At 35.8% G+C, this 16,225-nt stretch overlaps 1 protein-coding gene across 1 annotated transcript in view; it reads left to right on the top strand.

Annotated features, from left to right (window-relative positions):
* The first annotated feature begins 361 nt into the window (after positions 1–361).
* Positions 362–16,225, top strand: part of LOC134741657 (proton channel OtopLc-like) — a 79,069-nt gene continuing 63,205 nt past the window's right edge. Inside the window, exon 1 of the mRNA XM_063674519.1 lies at positions 362–637. Within this exon, the coding sequence (XP_063530589.1) occupies positions 414–637 (224 nt within the window). The 5' untranslated portion in view covers positions 362–413. The remainder of the gene's footprint in view (positions 638–16,225) is intronic.

Raw genomic sequence — 16,225 nt, 5'->3', positions numbered from 1 at the left:
ACTGAATGACGAGTTTCGTGTCTGATTTAATCCGATATAGCCGACTGTTACGCCTGTCCTTTACACTTTAATTTTTCTCCTCGAGATCCCTCTCATGATCCAAATACGAGACATGTTGCGTTTTTTCTCTAATTCCATAGGGCATATATAGGTAGGTAGTCCATAGAAACATTAAAAATAGACAGAGTGAAGCTAAATAATAATATCACCTACAATTCATTTTAATTTTACTTCAATAATGCTCAAAAGATTCCATTAACACTTACTCAATTAGGTAAATTAATTCAGATCCGAGTAACACAATGGGTTAATATTTTAACCACTCTCCAAAATGGATGATATAGATATAAAATGGACTTTATCATAAACTGTATGAACAAGTTTTACTAGTGACATGAAATAGTGCCGCAAAGATGGATGACAGCTCGCCAGATTTGTCGCTCAAGCTCCGGCGAGGCTCGAGCGACTCGAGGGAGTCGTTCTACATGGACTTCGCTCAGGGGATCGACTCGGACATCGAGGAGGTGACGACGATCGAGCGAGTGATACCCGAGCACCCGGGAGGCAGGTCCGAGGGCGACGCGGACACCCTGGCCACGCCGTCCGGGCTTGAGGAGACCAAGGAGTTTCCGCCATGGTGAGTTACTTTGAATCTTGTAAGCAAAAGATATAAAATATACCACAAGGTTTGTCCGTTGTGTCCATCGTATGTCTGTCTGCTGTGGATTGGCTTGTAACCAAGCAACGCCTTTTTGGTAACGATACATTTTCTGAAAATGAGACTAACAATATCTAATATAACCTGTTTAGAACTTCGGGCCCAAATCTGTTTTAACAATTTGTTAAGGTTTTCAATTTGCTCGCGAAATGCAATCAGGAGTTGTCTCATTATTTGGCATCTCGCTCGCACTTGTTAGTACGCGTGATGCCTAATGACACGTGTTCGTATCAAAACAAGGTAAGCCTTATCAAATTTCTCCTTGTCATTCGGAAGTAACATAAAAAAAAACTTTCTTCCTTCGGTGAGTCACGTTTTAGGCCATGAGCTTTCTGCTCGCTGAAAAATCGCCGGTCAAGTCAAACTTCTAGTTACTTAGTCAAACTTCTAGTTACTTATAAGGCTTCAAACTAAAGCTAAAAGCTACCTTTAACTAGATTGAATTTTCAGCAGGTTTAGGTACCTGGGCTCTAGTTCATCGTTCACGTTATGTACCTACTTAGTTATTTAATATCCGGTGTACCTGCAATAATATGTTACACAACGAAGGCCGCAAAAATATCTGACACGATCTTATTTGAAGAGCCATAAGAGCGTGTCACATATTTTTGCAGCCTTCGAAGAGTAACATATTATTGTAGGTGACTGTACGTACGCGGTAAATAAATGATGCTGCCGTAAATTAATATGCAGGCAAGCATGCAGACATGGTGAAAACGTTAAACATTTTTAATTGGATTTGGGCCAGTTTAATTAATGAATGGCGCGCTTAATTCATCTGAAGGGTATTTGTACAATTCGATAAATACAAGTAAACACACGTACTAATTTAATTAAGTTTTGTTTGTCTTTGCTTTTGTATGAAAAGCGCTAAGTTCTTAAAAAAATAAAAAAATAAAAAAGACACTACTTATAGAATGGAGTGCGTAGCTTTAAATGGAGGAGTACGAGTAGTGGTCACAAAACCGTAGTGCGTATTTTAGAAAACCGGTTTATCGGTTTTTGTAAAACAGCAAAACCGTGTTTCATGTTTTTTCGGTATGTTTAGGATCAATGCTTTAATATTGAGCCTTTCACGGCATTTACATTTACTTTATCAATTTTTTTACTAACATGGTCATTCATGGTCAGCAATTCTAAAACGTAATGCTTAAGCAAAATATTACATGACAACGGTATTGACATAGGAAGCACTTCAGGAAATACACTCCGCTGATGATACGCGATTAAAATGCTGGGATTTGATTTGGTAGCAGCCATAAACCATAAACAATATGGAACTACGACATATACGCCCGGTCTTCTCTTACTGCCAATAATAATAGTTTAAATAGGAATAATTCTTAGAAAACCAATTCCCTTGCCAGTAAGATCCAATTCCCATGGACAGAATAATTCCCGTGCCTGGATCGAATTTTCAAACTGAAATATCTTTCAAAATTTCATGAATATCATCATCATCATCATCATATATTTAAGAGTTATACTCTTGTCGGTGGAGCGATTTCCATATGTGTCGGTCCTCTGCCTTCTCCTTGACAGCCTGATACGACACGACGTTGAGTTTTTCCTTTACTTGCTCTATGTATGTTCTCCTTGGTCTCCCCCTCCGTCTCCTTGCCTCAACTCTCCCTTCAATTATGTTTTTGATAAATTCGTCGTGTCGTAGCAGGTGTCCAAGCATCTTTCAGCTTCTATTTTCTATGGTTCTCAACAATTTCCTCTTCTCTCCTACCATGCGTAAAACCTCTTTATTTGTTTTCTTCTCCGTTCAACTGACCTTTGCCATTCGTCGCCAGCACCACATCTCAAAAGCCTCCAGCCTTTCCCTATCACGTTGCCTCATTGTCCACGTTTCGGTTCCGTATAGTGCTATACTCCAGATGTACACTTTTATGAGCCTCTTGCGTATATTGCCTGATATTCGGGCTTTAAATAGGCACTTTTTTGTGTTAAAAGCTTTTTAAGCCATCGCTATTCTGGTAGTAATATCTTGTGTACATCTGGAGTCACTAGTAATTATTCTGCCTAAATATTCAAATGATTTGACCTGCTCTATGGTGTTATTACTTAAAATTATCGGGTTTTGTCTTTGGTCTTTATTTGAGTTATTTTTCGAAGTCTGTTTTGAAGTTATAAGCATCTTAGCTTTGTTTATGTTAATTTTTAGGCCAAACTCGTCAAAAACTGTGTTCATTTCATTAAGTAATTCTTCAAGCTGCTTTGTTGTAGATGCCAGTGCAGCGATGTCGTCAGCAAAGCGAATAAACTGGATATTTTTTCCATTAAATTTAACTCCTACTTTACCAGACTCTATGAGTTTCCTGATAGCACACTATAAAAATATTAAAAATTAGTGGCGAAAGTGGACAACCTTGCCTTACCCCTTGCTGGATTTTTGCTTTCCTTGTCTCTTCTCCTATTTCTATAGTAGCTTCTTGATTTATACAGTTCGAAAATTACTTTACGGTCTTTATAGTCTAGTCCAGCTTCTTTTAAAATTCTAAACATATTTTTCCAATTGACTTTGTCGAAGGCCTTTTCCAAATCTATAAATGCTATATATGCTATTCTGATTTAAGTCCATTCTTCTATCTATAACCATTCGTAAGCCAAATATTGCCTCTCTTGTTCCTGTTCATGAATATGTGTACCCTGAAAGTAATATTGGCTTTATTATATTTTTCTACGAATTATTACACTACATTTTAATTTTATTATATTAAATCAATGTTTCATAATTCCATGGAAATTAGATAAAAATGCTCGTTTAGTGAAATTGACCCGATTCTTCCCTTGAAATTATATCTTCTTAAAACACCTATTAAATTAGTTGATTAATTGTCTTGATTAACGCGACTAACAGACTTTCTGTATGGTATTGAGTAAATTACCAATTGCACTGCTGAATTGAACCACATGAAAGAACAATACCCTGTTTGTGATAGTACAAAGTACACAGCGGTGGGAACCGGGCCTCGCGACAAATGTGTGCCATCGCACCCGCCGGACGGGTTCCACGGCGGCTCCAGTGACTTTCTCCAGCCAGGGGTCAGAGTAACCGCACTGTCACTGATTGATATGCCGCGGAGTATTTTTGCCTAGCCGGCTTTTATTTGAATGGTATCTACATGCGCGGATGTGCTTTTCCTGTGTCGGCACGGCAGTCCATTGTCGAATCTTGTCCAGGTTTTATCACACCGGTAGGACACAGGAATTTAATCCTTTGACTGTGCAGCCGTATTCAATTTTAAAGGAATTCCGTTGCAAAATTGCTTCTGGCTATTATAGTCCGATGTCTATTGTCCACCCTTGCCCTCGGCCTCACCCATGAGACTCCATGTAGGTAGTACCTATCTAGTAGCAATTCCATTTGAATTTCTAAGCTTTTTCCTTTACCTAACAGTTTTGAATGATTTACAGTTAGTTTCACTAGACTGATATCGACCGTGATTACCTTTTGTATTGTTTTCGAGCTCCCGATATTTCGACGGAGTTACATGCATCTTGTTCACGGGTAACTGAAGATAGCGATATTTTATGTTTTGTTACCTATGTAAATTGGATGTTATAGAAAAATCTTTCAAATTTTATTGTACTACCTTCCACGACGTCGCTTTATGCTTTAGTAGATTTCTTTTTGAACCTATTCATCATCGTTGGGCTATCTAAGTATGTCTCGCTGTTGGACAGGAGTTTACTTTCATGAGCAAGAGGAAGAGGAACCAAGAGAAATGTTTATTATTAGCGGTTGACCTCAACCTTAAGTCATTTTCTTCTTTTGTATTAGTAATAAATTATAGTGTTTGTATAAAAATAAAAACATGAATCCTCCCTTTTACTTTAGTCACCAGTCACAGTATAGATATGTCCGGACTGCTAGCGGTTTATTCAAATCCCATAGCCATAGATCAATCATGGCGTTCCAAGGGGCGATTTTACTACATATCACTCCCCATAAATCAGAAGCATAACACGGAGGGATGTTTTAAAGCAGGGAAAATGCGTGTTTAGTTAGGATGACACTGCAAAAATTGCCCGCCACCTCGAGCAAGTCAGCAGAAAAGAAGAACATTTGATACCGGCTTCACGTTAACTTTTGTTATTAAAATGCTAATGGTATGGATGAAGATAGAAGATTGATTTAACTATGTAGATTACAAAAGAATATAAAACCGAATATAAATCCGGTTTATTTAAACCACCAAGAAACAAAATAAGTAGGTGTTTAGACTGCTTAGGTAAGTAAGGGGTGTACCGAAAAAAAAACTGTAAACTTCAAATGAAAAAAAAACTGACGCAATTGATAAGGATTTTTGGAATTTAGGATTACTAGAATATGAAGCTAATTTAATTTAAATAATTATCAGTTTTTTTATATTATTGAGTTGAGGAGTGATAAGCTTTTTCCTAGCGCAGTCAGCAGCATCCCAACACCTGCTGGAGTTGTTATAGTTTTTTGGCTGATTTATCCTTCTCTTTTAATACACTCTTGATTTGAGCCCATGAATAGTCGAGAGAACGGCACTGCAGGACGTATGGTGGTCTTACTTTGCTCATCGTCTATTACAAAATGCGACTTTTTGTACGAAGGAAATTGTAGGATTTTCGGCTTGGCCCAGAAATTTATAACGCAAATTTTCGGTTACTTTAGCTATCCTAACTTTTGTACGAATATATATACTATGTTTCTTTATAGTTCGTTTCACTTAAGCCGCATATGTACCCCAATTTTTCACGATAAATATGACGGCATGCGGGGGCGGCCGCAAATTATATTACCTAACAATCTTTCTGATGGTCCTAGGGTCCTAGAGGTCCGCCGCTTCGAGACCTCTGTTCAAGAGACAGCGTACAAAATTATTTATTTATATTATGAAATGCTCGAAACTTCGAGGTAATTTTAGGTGTATCGAAAGCAAGCATGGAGGATGTTGAAAATTTTCTTGCCATTTGGCAAATATTAAATTTCAGTGATCTCTTCTATTCACCGGTGTAACGTCGCATGGTGTAAAACCAGAATTATTTATATTGGAATGTATAATTTAATAATAGGACTTTTAACTGCGGTTAGAAAGCTGTCGTCATCTTGCTTGGTAATAGAATTACAGCCGTTTGAAATTTACAGTATTTTTTCGGTACACCCCTTATATCTCAATATAAGAAATTTCAAATTTAAGTAAATAAATCAGTCATATAAATTTAAAGATGACATATTATAGCGCTATTATAATTGCGACCATAGCACAAAATAAGCAGTGTCATTGCAGAAAAAATGTACAACGTCCCCACTGAAAACCGTTCTTTACCTACTACGAGTAGAGTAACATCAATTAAAAAAAGTTCATAGTTTCTTTGTCTAAGAGGCGACTGATTCAAGTTGCAAAAATAATGAAAATGCGCGACTGGGGTAGCTGCCACTGTCATAAAAACCGGCCAAGTGCAAGTCGGAATCGCCCATCGAGGGTTCTGTACAAACTTTTTTACAATAGTTTTCAGATTTATTCCCTGTAGGTATTTGTAGAGTAAGACGATATTACTTGCCAAGTTTCGTAGTTCTAGGTCAACGGGTAGTACCCTATAAATTTTGGTTCCCTTGAGAGTGTCGAAATATACGTTTTTTTGCGGCATAAACTGCTGTAAATACCTTTTTTTTACGGTAGCTTAGAAGTTAGATTTTTTCACTGACTGGGACTGTAGACTGAGTATATGGTTTTAATTTCAACATGGATACCTCCACACGTTCTTGAAATAAAGGGTCTTGACAGACAGACGGACGGACGGACGAATGGACGGACGGACGGACGAACACCAAAGTGATCCTATAAGGGTTCCGTTTTTTTCCTTTTGAGGTACGGAACCCTAAAAATAGAGTTAGCATTAAGACATTTTTGGCGGGAATGCACTTATTTTTTAGCTACCGTGTATACAGCTTCGCTACTACTTATCCATCCATAGTTTATGGTACCTAAAACAAAAAGAAACGTCCCTATAATCACGAGTATATTAAACGTTTTATTTGCTATTGATGTCGTAGAAATCGGGTCGTTGAACCAATCAATAATTTGAATCGAGTTTTCATAATTGAAGTCATTCAATGTTCGAGAATATATATTTTACCTTACCTAGTAGGTAGCTAGCACATTCTTTTTAACACACTGCTGCTATAAATAAGTAAGGAAATTAGGCACTGACTTTTTTTTTATTTAGAAAGTTACCACTGCTACGAGTTGGCATAGAATATTTAATACAAATCAGAATCACTCAGATCACTCTTTCTATTAAAACACGGATCCTTAAAAAGGAGTTAAATATTTAAACATCATATTTCTAATTGGCAATTTTTATTATTGTAGACAAATTCTTTTAAAAGCCTCCTAAAAAATTGCGCAATTCAATGTATTATCAATGAATTGATATGAAACTTTTTAATACTTATAGCGTAATCAATAAATGTGTTCTCCTTGCAACTAAGTCAAGTACCTAAGTTACGTTGCAGGTGAAAAGTTGTATATGTAACGTGTAACTAGCACGAAACCAAGAAGTTATTTGTTGCGTGTTAAGTTGTTTTTTGTCTTTATAGTGTGTAGGTTAAAAATAATGAATCACATAACAAAAATAAACGAGAAAACTTTTAAAAAACTTATATTCAAAGCAAATTCGAGTAAAACACATAACAAATGAACATGTCGCACCGTTTATTCGCAAAAAAAATGTTTAACTGTAAAGTCGCGCGCTCACATTTCCTAATAGCATAATCGGATTAGGACTAACCTCCTGCCCACAGGACCCGCCGCCATCTTGGAAAATGTGTACCATCCTTTGAGAAATTTGCATTTGATTCGGAATCTAAGTTTTCTATGACAATATGATTGGCAACATTAAAGCCGTTTCAATTCTACACAAAAAAGTCTGCGACACTTTTGTGGAAAGAATACATGTCCTTAGAGAAAATATTTGCTGAATCCAGATTTAGCGCTTATACCTTTTCAGAGGACATTACCCAAATTTGATTATTGTCACTATTATTTGAACCCCATTTAATCTGTTTTTGCAGTCACATTATTTAGCCCTAAATATATCTCCTACAATAATTTTAGTAAATTTGTATTGCATAGCACTCATGTACCAATTATGGATCTACTGATGTCTATTTTATTCAAATCCGCTCAATAGTTTAGTCGCTAGAAGAAAAAATATGATTTAATATTCGGCGTCATGGCGGCTGTTTTGATTTTTCTTTAATAAAATATGTGCTGAAGGGCAAGAGGAATCTACCGATAAGTAATTTAAAAAAATCTGTCCAGTATCCTAATTAAGCTACAGGGTGTACTGCATCATTAGTACTTAAACTCATAACCCTACTTTCTGGCTATGTCACAGTCGAGCACAATGTTTGATATTGGGGTAGATCATATACAAACGTATAGACAAACGTGGAATTCATATTTCTCCAACTTTCCTATTAAGAAAATGTCCCCTGAAAACTATAAGCGCTAAATCTGGATTCAGCAAGTATTTTCTCGCAAAAGTGTCGAGATTTCGAGTAAAATGCTTATTTCTCCAAGATGGTACACATTTTCCAAGATGGTAAGTAGCGGTTCCTTGAGGTCCCCAAATGTCAAATAGTGTGGACATGAAAAAGATACCTTTATTAATTAACATATGTACATACCAAAGTTCAGGACTGTTCTAGAGATTTTGAGGTTAGTCCTAATCAGATTGTGCTATAATGAAACTTTGTAGATATAACACTAATTTATTGCAGTAAACGTACTTACACGCATTTTGGAGTTTTGAAGGCAACATGCAATAATTTCACGCCCGTTGGTCTTCGGAGCAATTGCGTTTCCCAAATTATACAACACTGTGATAGCCAGTCTGCCTACGGGGGTTAATTAAACTGAAAATGGGGCTGCGTCATTGGCTTAGGTGGTATTTATGTAGGTTCCGTAAAACGCGTAAAACATCTCTCCAAAAATCCAAAATCATCTATGGTCCAAGAAAAATGTTATTTGGGTAGAGTGTGAGTGGTGTGACTATTAGCTTAGCAGTCTGACATTTGTGTAACTAACATTTGATATTGTTTAAACTAAAATACCTAGGTAGTAAAAATCGCTTGGCAACCTGTCTGCATAATACAGGGTGTAAATCCAATACAGGCCATAAATTAAACCAGACAGAGAATTTATCCTTCTAATCATTAATTAAGAAGTTCTTTTAAGTTACACTTAATTATGACCCTGTACCAATTTTTTTGTTATTAACCGAGCAGCAATGTACTGCAAACATTAAGAGACATAAGATGACAGTGGCATGACATTACGAGATACGAGCTTCTTTATAGTAACTGCCAACAAGCGGCGTTGACGGTTACTTTAAAACTCTCGTATCCCATAACTTGTGTGTTGTAATTGCGGGCCGAATTATTTTGTATGGTTAAAATTTTCATTGTATTTCTAAGCAAAATCTATCTCAATATACTTCTTGGGTCCTATGCTAACCACTGTTTAAATATTCGCCCGTATTAGATTTACACATCATGTCTTATATGTATATCAATTCATAAAAACTACAACGAAAGTTAAACAAGTTAATTAAATTAACAAAATAATTAAACAGCAAGTCGTACATTGTGCAATATAAATTTAAAATTATAATTTTAAGGCTAGAATACAGAAGCATCTAACTTACTCCATCAGAAGTGTCTCAATTTTATTAAGCGAAATTGTTCTCGCGGACCGCAATTTTCATACCCCTTTTCTAACGCGAAGAAACGTGGCAAAAAATTGCAAATGTAAGGTGTTTTATTACGTTTGAACCTGTGGGAAGCCCCACATATGGGCTCCTTATTCAGAGGGGGCTTATGGTAGGTTTCAATTTCAATATATGTATTATACCGCCAATGTTTTTAACGTATGCTTAGCTACATCAGGGACTTGTAAGCGACAGCTTACGGGAACAATTTGATGTAACACACTCACGCTTCAATATCCAATATCTGATGATTTATGTCATCGTCCGTCGTCAAAACAACCCGTTGTGTTATATCAATATTTACTTATGTATAAAATGGGCTTATAACGCGTATATATTAATGTATTTTTCACCTCACTTGCTCGGAAAACCTCAGTTTATAGCACGAAATCTGCGTGCAAAAGTCTATTTTATCCGCTAGCGTACAAAAGTAATTTAAATTTCAAACACGATGAATAACGGCAATATTAGGTACTTTAATCTTTTAATATGTGTGATTTGAGTGTGTTATGTCTTAAATTTGATATGTTAAATAGAGGGCAAAATTGAATATGATTATTTTTATATTTTTATTATTTTTCTTGCATCTCGCATTTTCCTCACTGTAGTGAGTTAAAAAGTTGTGTGTTCCGCACGGCTGCAAAATTATTTGGCGTCTCGTGTCTTTAAAGCCTCGCTACGCCCAGGAATCTTTCATTGAACCATGAGCGAAGCGAATTCAATCTTAGATTCCTTCGCTCGCTCAGCTTTCAATTTCAACACTCACGCCAAATAACCACTTTGCAGCCTTGCATAACAAATAACTATTTCTTTCTCCGAGTGTGTGAACACTCAGGAAACCGATATTTCCCAAAAATTCAATTTCCCTCTCAGTATAAAGGGAAAAGTAAAATTCTCAAAACCTTGTGCTAAAGAGGATAGAGGGGTACATAGGGGTACATAGGGGTGTCATAGTAAATTTTGTAGTCACAGTAAGTTTACTGCCATCTATCGACACACGATTAAAACTTAAAATGAAAATGTATAAAAATGATTTATTTTATTTGTATTTATTATTTTTATATGATTTTGACCCATGTTCTTTCACTGATATGTGTTAAAATTGTTCAATAACAAGCAAAACCGTCAAAGCCATCTAGCCGAGAATAGGCAAAAGTGTAGGCGCCATTTATCCGAGAATCAATTTTTCTTGATTTCCGAGGCACGTTTTTTCCTTTTTTTATGATATAGGAGGCAAACGAGCAGATGGATCACCTGATGGTAAGCGATTACCGCCGCCCATGGACACCCGCAACACCAGAGGGGTTGTAAGTGCGTTGCCGGGCTTTTGAGATGGGAGTACGCTCTTTTCTATCCTTAGACTTGATTCATCTTATACGGAGATGTACTGCTCCAATCAGTCACTCCAAATCCGTTGCAGTTCCACGGTTTTACTGTTGAGATTCTAAGTTTCTAACGTGAACTAGCGGTAAATACGAGTTTCTAAAAAATATGCATCGAAATTCGAAATACGCGTGCCGGCCTCACCTGGTGTTCAGTGTGGTGCGCAAATTGTGCAAATAGTTTCAACCGCCGTGTCCGCCGTGCCGAAGATTAGCATAAAAGATATATATAATATACGCTATTGCCCGACAGGCGATGTCTTTTCTGTTGAATGTTCAATGTTTTTATTGTAGTAGTAGTAGCAGTAGTAGTAGTAGTAATAGTAGTAGTAAAACTCTTTATTGTACAAAAATAAACATAAAACAAGAGAAAAACGCATCGTATTGTACCTACCCTTTAGTATTCTTCCAGGTGCTGGTGCACACTTTCATAGGTAATTCTAGTTAGGTACATTGCGTGACATAAAATGATAAATAAATTTTCCGCCGCCAATATGATTTTTATTTAACGAATTAATTAAAATTGTTGAGCCAGCCGCAACTGTGGATAAAATGGACGATAATAATTGACAATCACTATCCAAATTACCACTGTTGACCGTGAGGTTTACTCGATGAAACAACTTGATTGGCTGGAATCGCAAATAATTGATTACCTATATCAAGTGTTAAAATTGATCTATAAAAACACCTTAGGTACCTACTATTCCATTAAGCGGTTATAAAAACTTGATGCATGAGCACAATCTTTTATATTTTTTTTTATTTGAAGGAGATATTTTTTTATATTATTAGTATAGACTGTTTGGTGTATTATGAATCTGGAATGGAAAGTTACATCCTAAGCCACGGAACGTAGAAGTCTAACTATTTGGCCAAAAAAAAAGTTTGCTTGAACGTCAAAAATAATTACCTCTACTTTCAACCTTAAAATTCACTTTAAGGTGCGTAAAATGAGTTGCAACGAGTCCAAATTTTAAGGACGTCCATTAAGTTGTCCTTATGGAGACGGTTAAGCTCTAAATACATAATTGCTCTAAATAGGTTTGTCGGTAAGTACCTACATAAATAAATCCACGCTACATCCATACATTTGAATCCGTATACGCTAGTCCGCATTTCGTTAAGCCTGCAGACCCCGCAGCTGTTGTTGTCTGGACGCGACGCGTTGATTCACCCGGTAACTGTCCAGACATACGAATATCGACATATCTTCTTTAGTCTCTACCACTCTGCGTGTACTGGTATTTTTCGTTTTTAGGGTTCCGTACCAAAAAGGTATAAAAGGAACCCTTATAGTGCGACTCTGTCCGTCCGTCTGTCTATCACATTGCAAAATATCTCGAGAACTACTTGAGCTAATCGATTTGAAATTTGGAATAGTCATGAAGAACGCTAACCCATACACATTGAAAGTGTAATTTTATAATATATTTTTTTTATTAATTATGGAAAATGCCCAATATAAAGAGGGGGCAATATTGCAAAGTCTAGTTGCTAGGTCGAGTGGGATATCATTTGAGAGAGCTCAAACTGAATACTTATTACAAAACAATTTTTTTATATAAAGAAAAAAAATTGAGTTATGAAGGAAAAATATTGAAAAAATACCATTTTTTTTAATAATAATAACATTATCATAAATATTACAGGAAAAATATAATCACACTTCTATCTTGAATACTTTTTTTAATTATAAAAACACTTTGTAAATTAATTTTCAATTTAAGCCCCTTTGCGGGTGTTTATTATACTTGAAATATCTATGAGATGAGATTACACTAAAACCACCTTCTTTCAAATAAAGCAAAAATTGTTGAATAATTATCCCAGAAAACCCAACATACATACAGGTCGCGCAAATTAGTTAGCGCGAGCAATATGTTATAAGCGCTATTGAGTGTAGCGCACGAGTGGTGACCGCGAGTCGTCCTATAAGCTGTCTATAGGGGTTGGTCTGTGGTCTAGACATAAGGACGGCTGGAAAATGGAAATGCCTCAGGAACGCGGTAACAGCTCGGGTATCTTTTAAGTTACCTAGGATATTAGAAGTTTCACATCGGACGCTGAAGGTAGACAGCTAATTGCTCCTTGTGGCTTAATAAAGATAAGGGCTAAAGTTTCAGTAGTTAAAAGTAATGTAAGTAGATTTTGGCACCTTGGGAACTTATAGATAAGCCCCAGCGGTGTAGGTATTATTTCTTCTATGTAAGAATGTATTCATTCATTCATTCATTTGTTTATTGCAATCATGTTCATTACATACAGGTGGTAAATAAAATATAGTCAGCACATGATACCCTGTTAGGGCACAGCAAAATTAAGACTTTGGTTAAGATTTTGTTACTTCTACTGGGAATCACGAGCTCTCTCGATCCAAATATGAGAAAGGGAGGGCCCCAAAACGTTCATAATTATTTTTTTCATCCATTTTGTTACAGTCATGAAGGTTGTATTGAAAAGGTAAGCAAATGGACCAAAAAACATGCGCACACGCATAAACATTTTTCGTTTACGGATATAAAGAACTTTTGATTCTGTGTAGAAATAATAGAGGATTTGCAAAATCTAAAACAATAGTTGAGGGTACACGTTTAAATTACCTAGTAATACATGTATTGCTCATACTCGTATTTAGTTATCTTCTCATGTTGTTTGTGCTCATAGTATCTTATAGGGACTTAATAAAACAAGAATCTGAGTTTTTTTAGGTCGAGGCATCAATTTTTCCAGTAATCCGAAGGCTCTCTTTTTTAGAGATTACAGAGACATTTATCTCTTTTTTTTATTTTTATTTATTTATTTATATTACAAAACAAAATACAAATAACTTAAAGCTAAGATGCGCCACAAAAACTTATAAAAGTTTATGCGTGGTACAAATGCATCACTTCGCTTAAACTGCATGCATATATATATATATGTTTATAAGGTATTCTAAACACAATAAGGAAAAGAAGGCAAGTAAATAGTTATCAGGTAACACCTGTCATCACACGTTCCCGTCCGTTATGTAATATTTCTTGAACGCGTTTTTACATCTGCTAGGCTTCGTTCTCTTTCATGCTATTTATTTGTTATTAGTTACTCAGAGAGCTCAATAATCAGAGCAAAACAAGCGTAAGGGCACGTAAGGGTGCCAAATAAAACCACCAAACAGTTTTACTTTACAACAATTTATATGAAAACAAATAGGTATAAATACACTAAATAAATTGGATTTATTGACGCGTTATATTTTTATCATGACAATATTTATTGTAAGACATACTTTTTTTTAAATAATTTTAAAAGGTGGGCTCATGATAGTTCATTACGTTAGATTTCAAAATATTCTACCTTTTAGAAAATAAGATGCAGTTCTGCCCACTGATTTCAATTAAATACTTAAGGTAAATTAATTATTTAAGAGTTGGTACCTAAGGTGAAATACTTATATATAAAGCCCTCGTCTCAAGTCCAATAAGCGGCTCCAAGTCTGGCAACTACTCGTACATTCTAATGACTATAAGCTAGTAGATACCTCAGACTTCCATATACCTATTCACCGTATAACAACAAGACAACCTCGTACCTATTATACTAAAAGAGTATTTATTTATATTTCAATACCTAAAGATAATAATACCTAATAATGTTACTTATATCGTTTTTGCTAAGTAGCCATAATCTACGTAGCCCGCAGACCGCAGACATTCGCTCAACTTAACTTTTGCCGCGCATGAAATATCTCTATCACCGCTCCATAAACCATTTGGTGGTATAACATAACATCGCAACACTACTTAGGTTTAAATGGGGGAGTGGTCTATTTTTACTAGTGGCTCGGTAAAATCAATCTCTCAATTTATCAGTCAATCAATTTATTCGTCTAAAAATTAAAATACTCGTATCTATAAGTTTGAAAAATATAAATTGTCAACGATAGTTGGAAACTGTTTTTGCAGTTTACTTTCCTACCAAGAAGGCTTAGAAGTTTCAACGTTGATTTATCAAATTAATACCGTGTAGCGTCATTTCGGTCCTAACTATATAGGTGTTATGTTAACTCGCATTACTAGGTAGGTACTCATATTATTCACTATTTATTAAAGCGAACGATTGTCGCTGCAATCGTAGTTAGAGAAAAAAAAAACGTAAAACTTATCAGTTTCTATTTATTTGTATTACTTATTTCCTATTTTTATCACAGAATGGAGCAAATCTTCGTATTCCTATACACGAGCATGCATTGCGGATCGATACGACGCCCGCTTGCATTTTATTGTCCCGGAAACCGATTCGCCCGACATGTAGCTGTTGTTTTCAGACTTAACAACGGTTTACTCGCATTAAAATGCCCATGACTTTCCAATTTATCTGGTTGTCGGTTAGTAATTTTATTTATACTTCGGAGGAGGACCAGGTGAATCATTGCGATTTAATGATTATCTCTTCACTAATTGTAGAGCAATGGCTTTCCACTTGTATATCGCCTGAATATTCTACCGCAAGAAAAATATACAGAAAATATGTCCTTAAACAGCAGATAATCTGTCACTGACCAGCCTGCACTGCCGGCTGGGCAGGTTCGTTGCTCATCTTCTGGCGGGGTTGTTTTCGGGCGAACGAATTAAAGCACAGGTTTTACCACACGTTGTTTATTCTTTACAAACAAAGAATCAAGGAATAAAATAAATAATAATGTATTAATTTGTTTGCTCCACCGTTTGTTTCAGACCGACATGGCCAAACAGACTAATCTAATTCAATAGCAATAGCATAATTTAATAATAGCATAATTTAATTCAATAGCATAATTTATTACTTAAGAAGTCTATTAAAAAGGAGCATTTTTTGTTCTAAAAAACGCTACTTGTTTGACATAAAAACGGCTAGCGACAAATAGAATAAAGTTACAAATAGTTTTAACGGTATCTGTAATCTGTAGTTTCGATCTAGCTCTTTTAAGTCTAATATTTATTTGACAGATGACAATGCCTCCTCGCTGGGATTGAGTCAATGTTGTCCTAAGTCCCAATTCCTTATCGGCATTACACCTGACCAGGCTGGATCGATTGACTTCTCCATCTAAATAATGGTTGGATATTTAAAGATTCGGGCCTTACTAATTCTTGTAGAATTCATACATTTTGGTAGTTATTATATTATGTGCCTGTTACTTTTGCCGGTAGGTAGGTAGGTTTAAGCGAATAACAAAAAATTTTAATAAATTATTATGTGTTTTTATGAGAGCAGTTTGTTTCAGGGGCAATACATTAATTGAAAAACCGGCCAAGTACGAGTCGGACTCGCGTTCCAAGGGTTCCGTACATTGCACAATTTAAAAAATGTATTTTTTATGTGAAACGTGCGTGAAATGTCTTTA

The sequence above is a fragment of the Cydia strobilella genome, chromosome 5, assembly GCF_947568885.1.
Source record: "Cydia strobilella chromosome 5, ilCydStro3.1, whole genome shotgun sequence".
Lineage (NCBI taxonomy): Eukaryota > Metazoa > Arthropoda > Insecta > Lepidoptera > Tortricidae > Cydia > Cydia strobilella.
The sequence above is the reverse complement of the archived record's forward strand: the minus strand, read 5'-3'. Positions and strand labels throughout refer to the sequence as shown.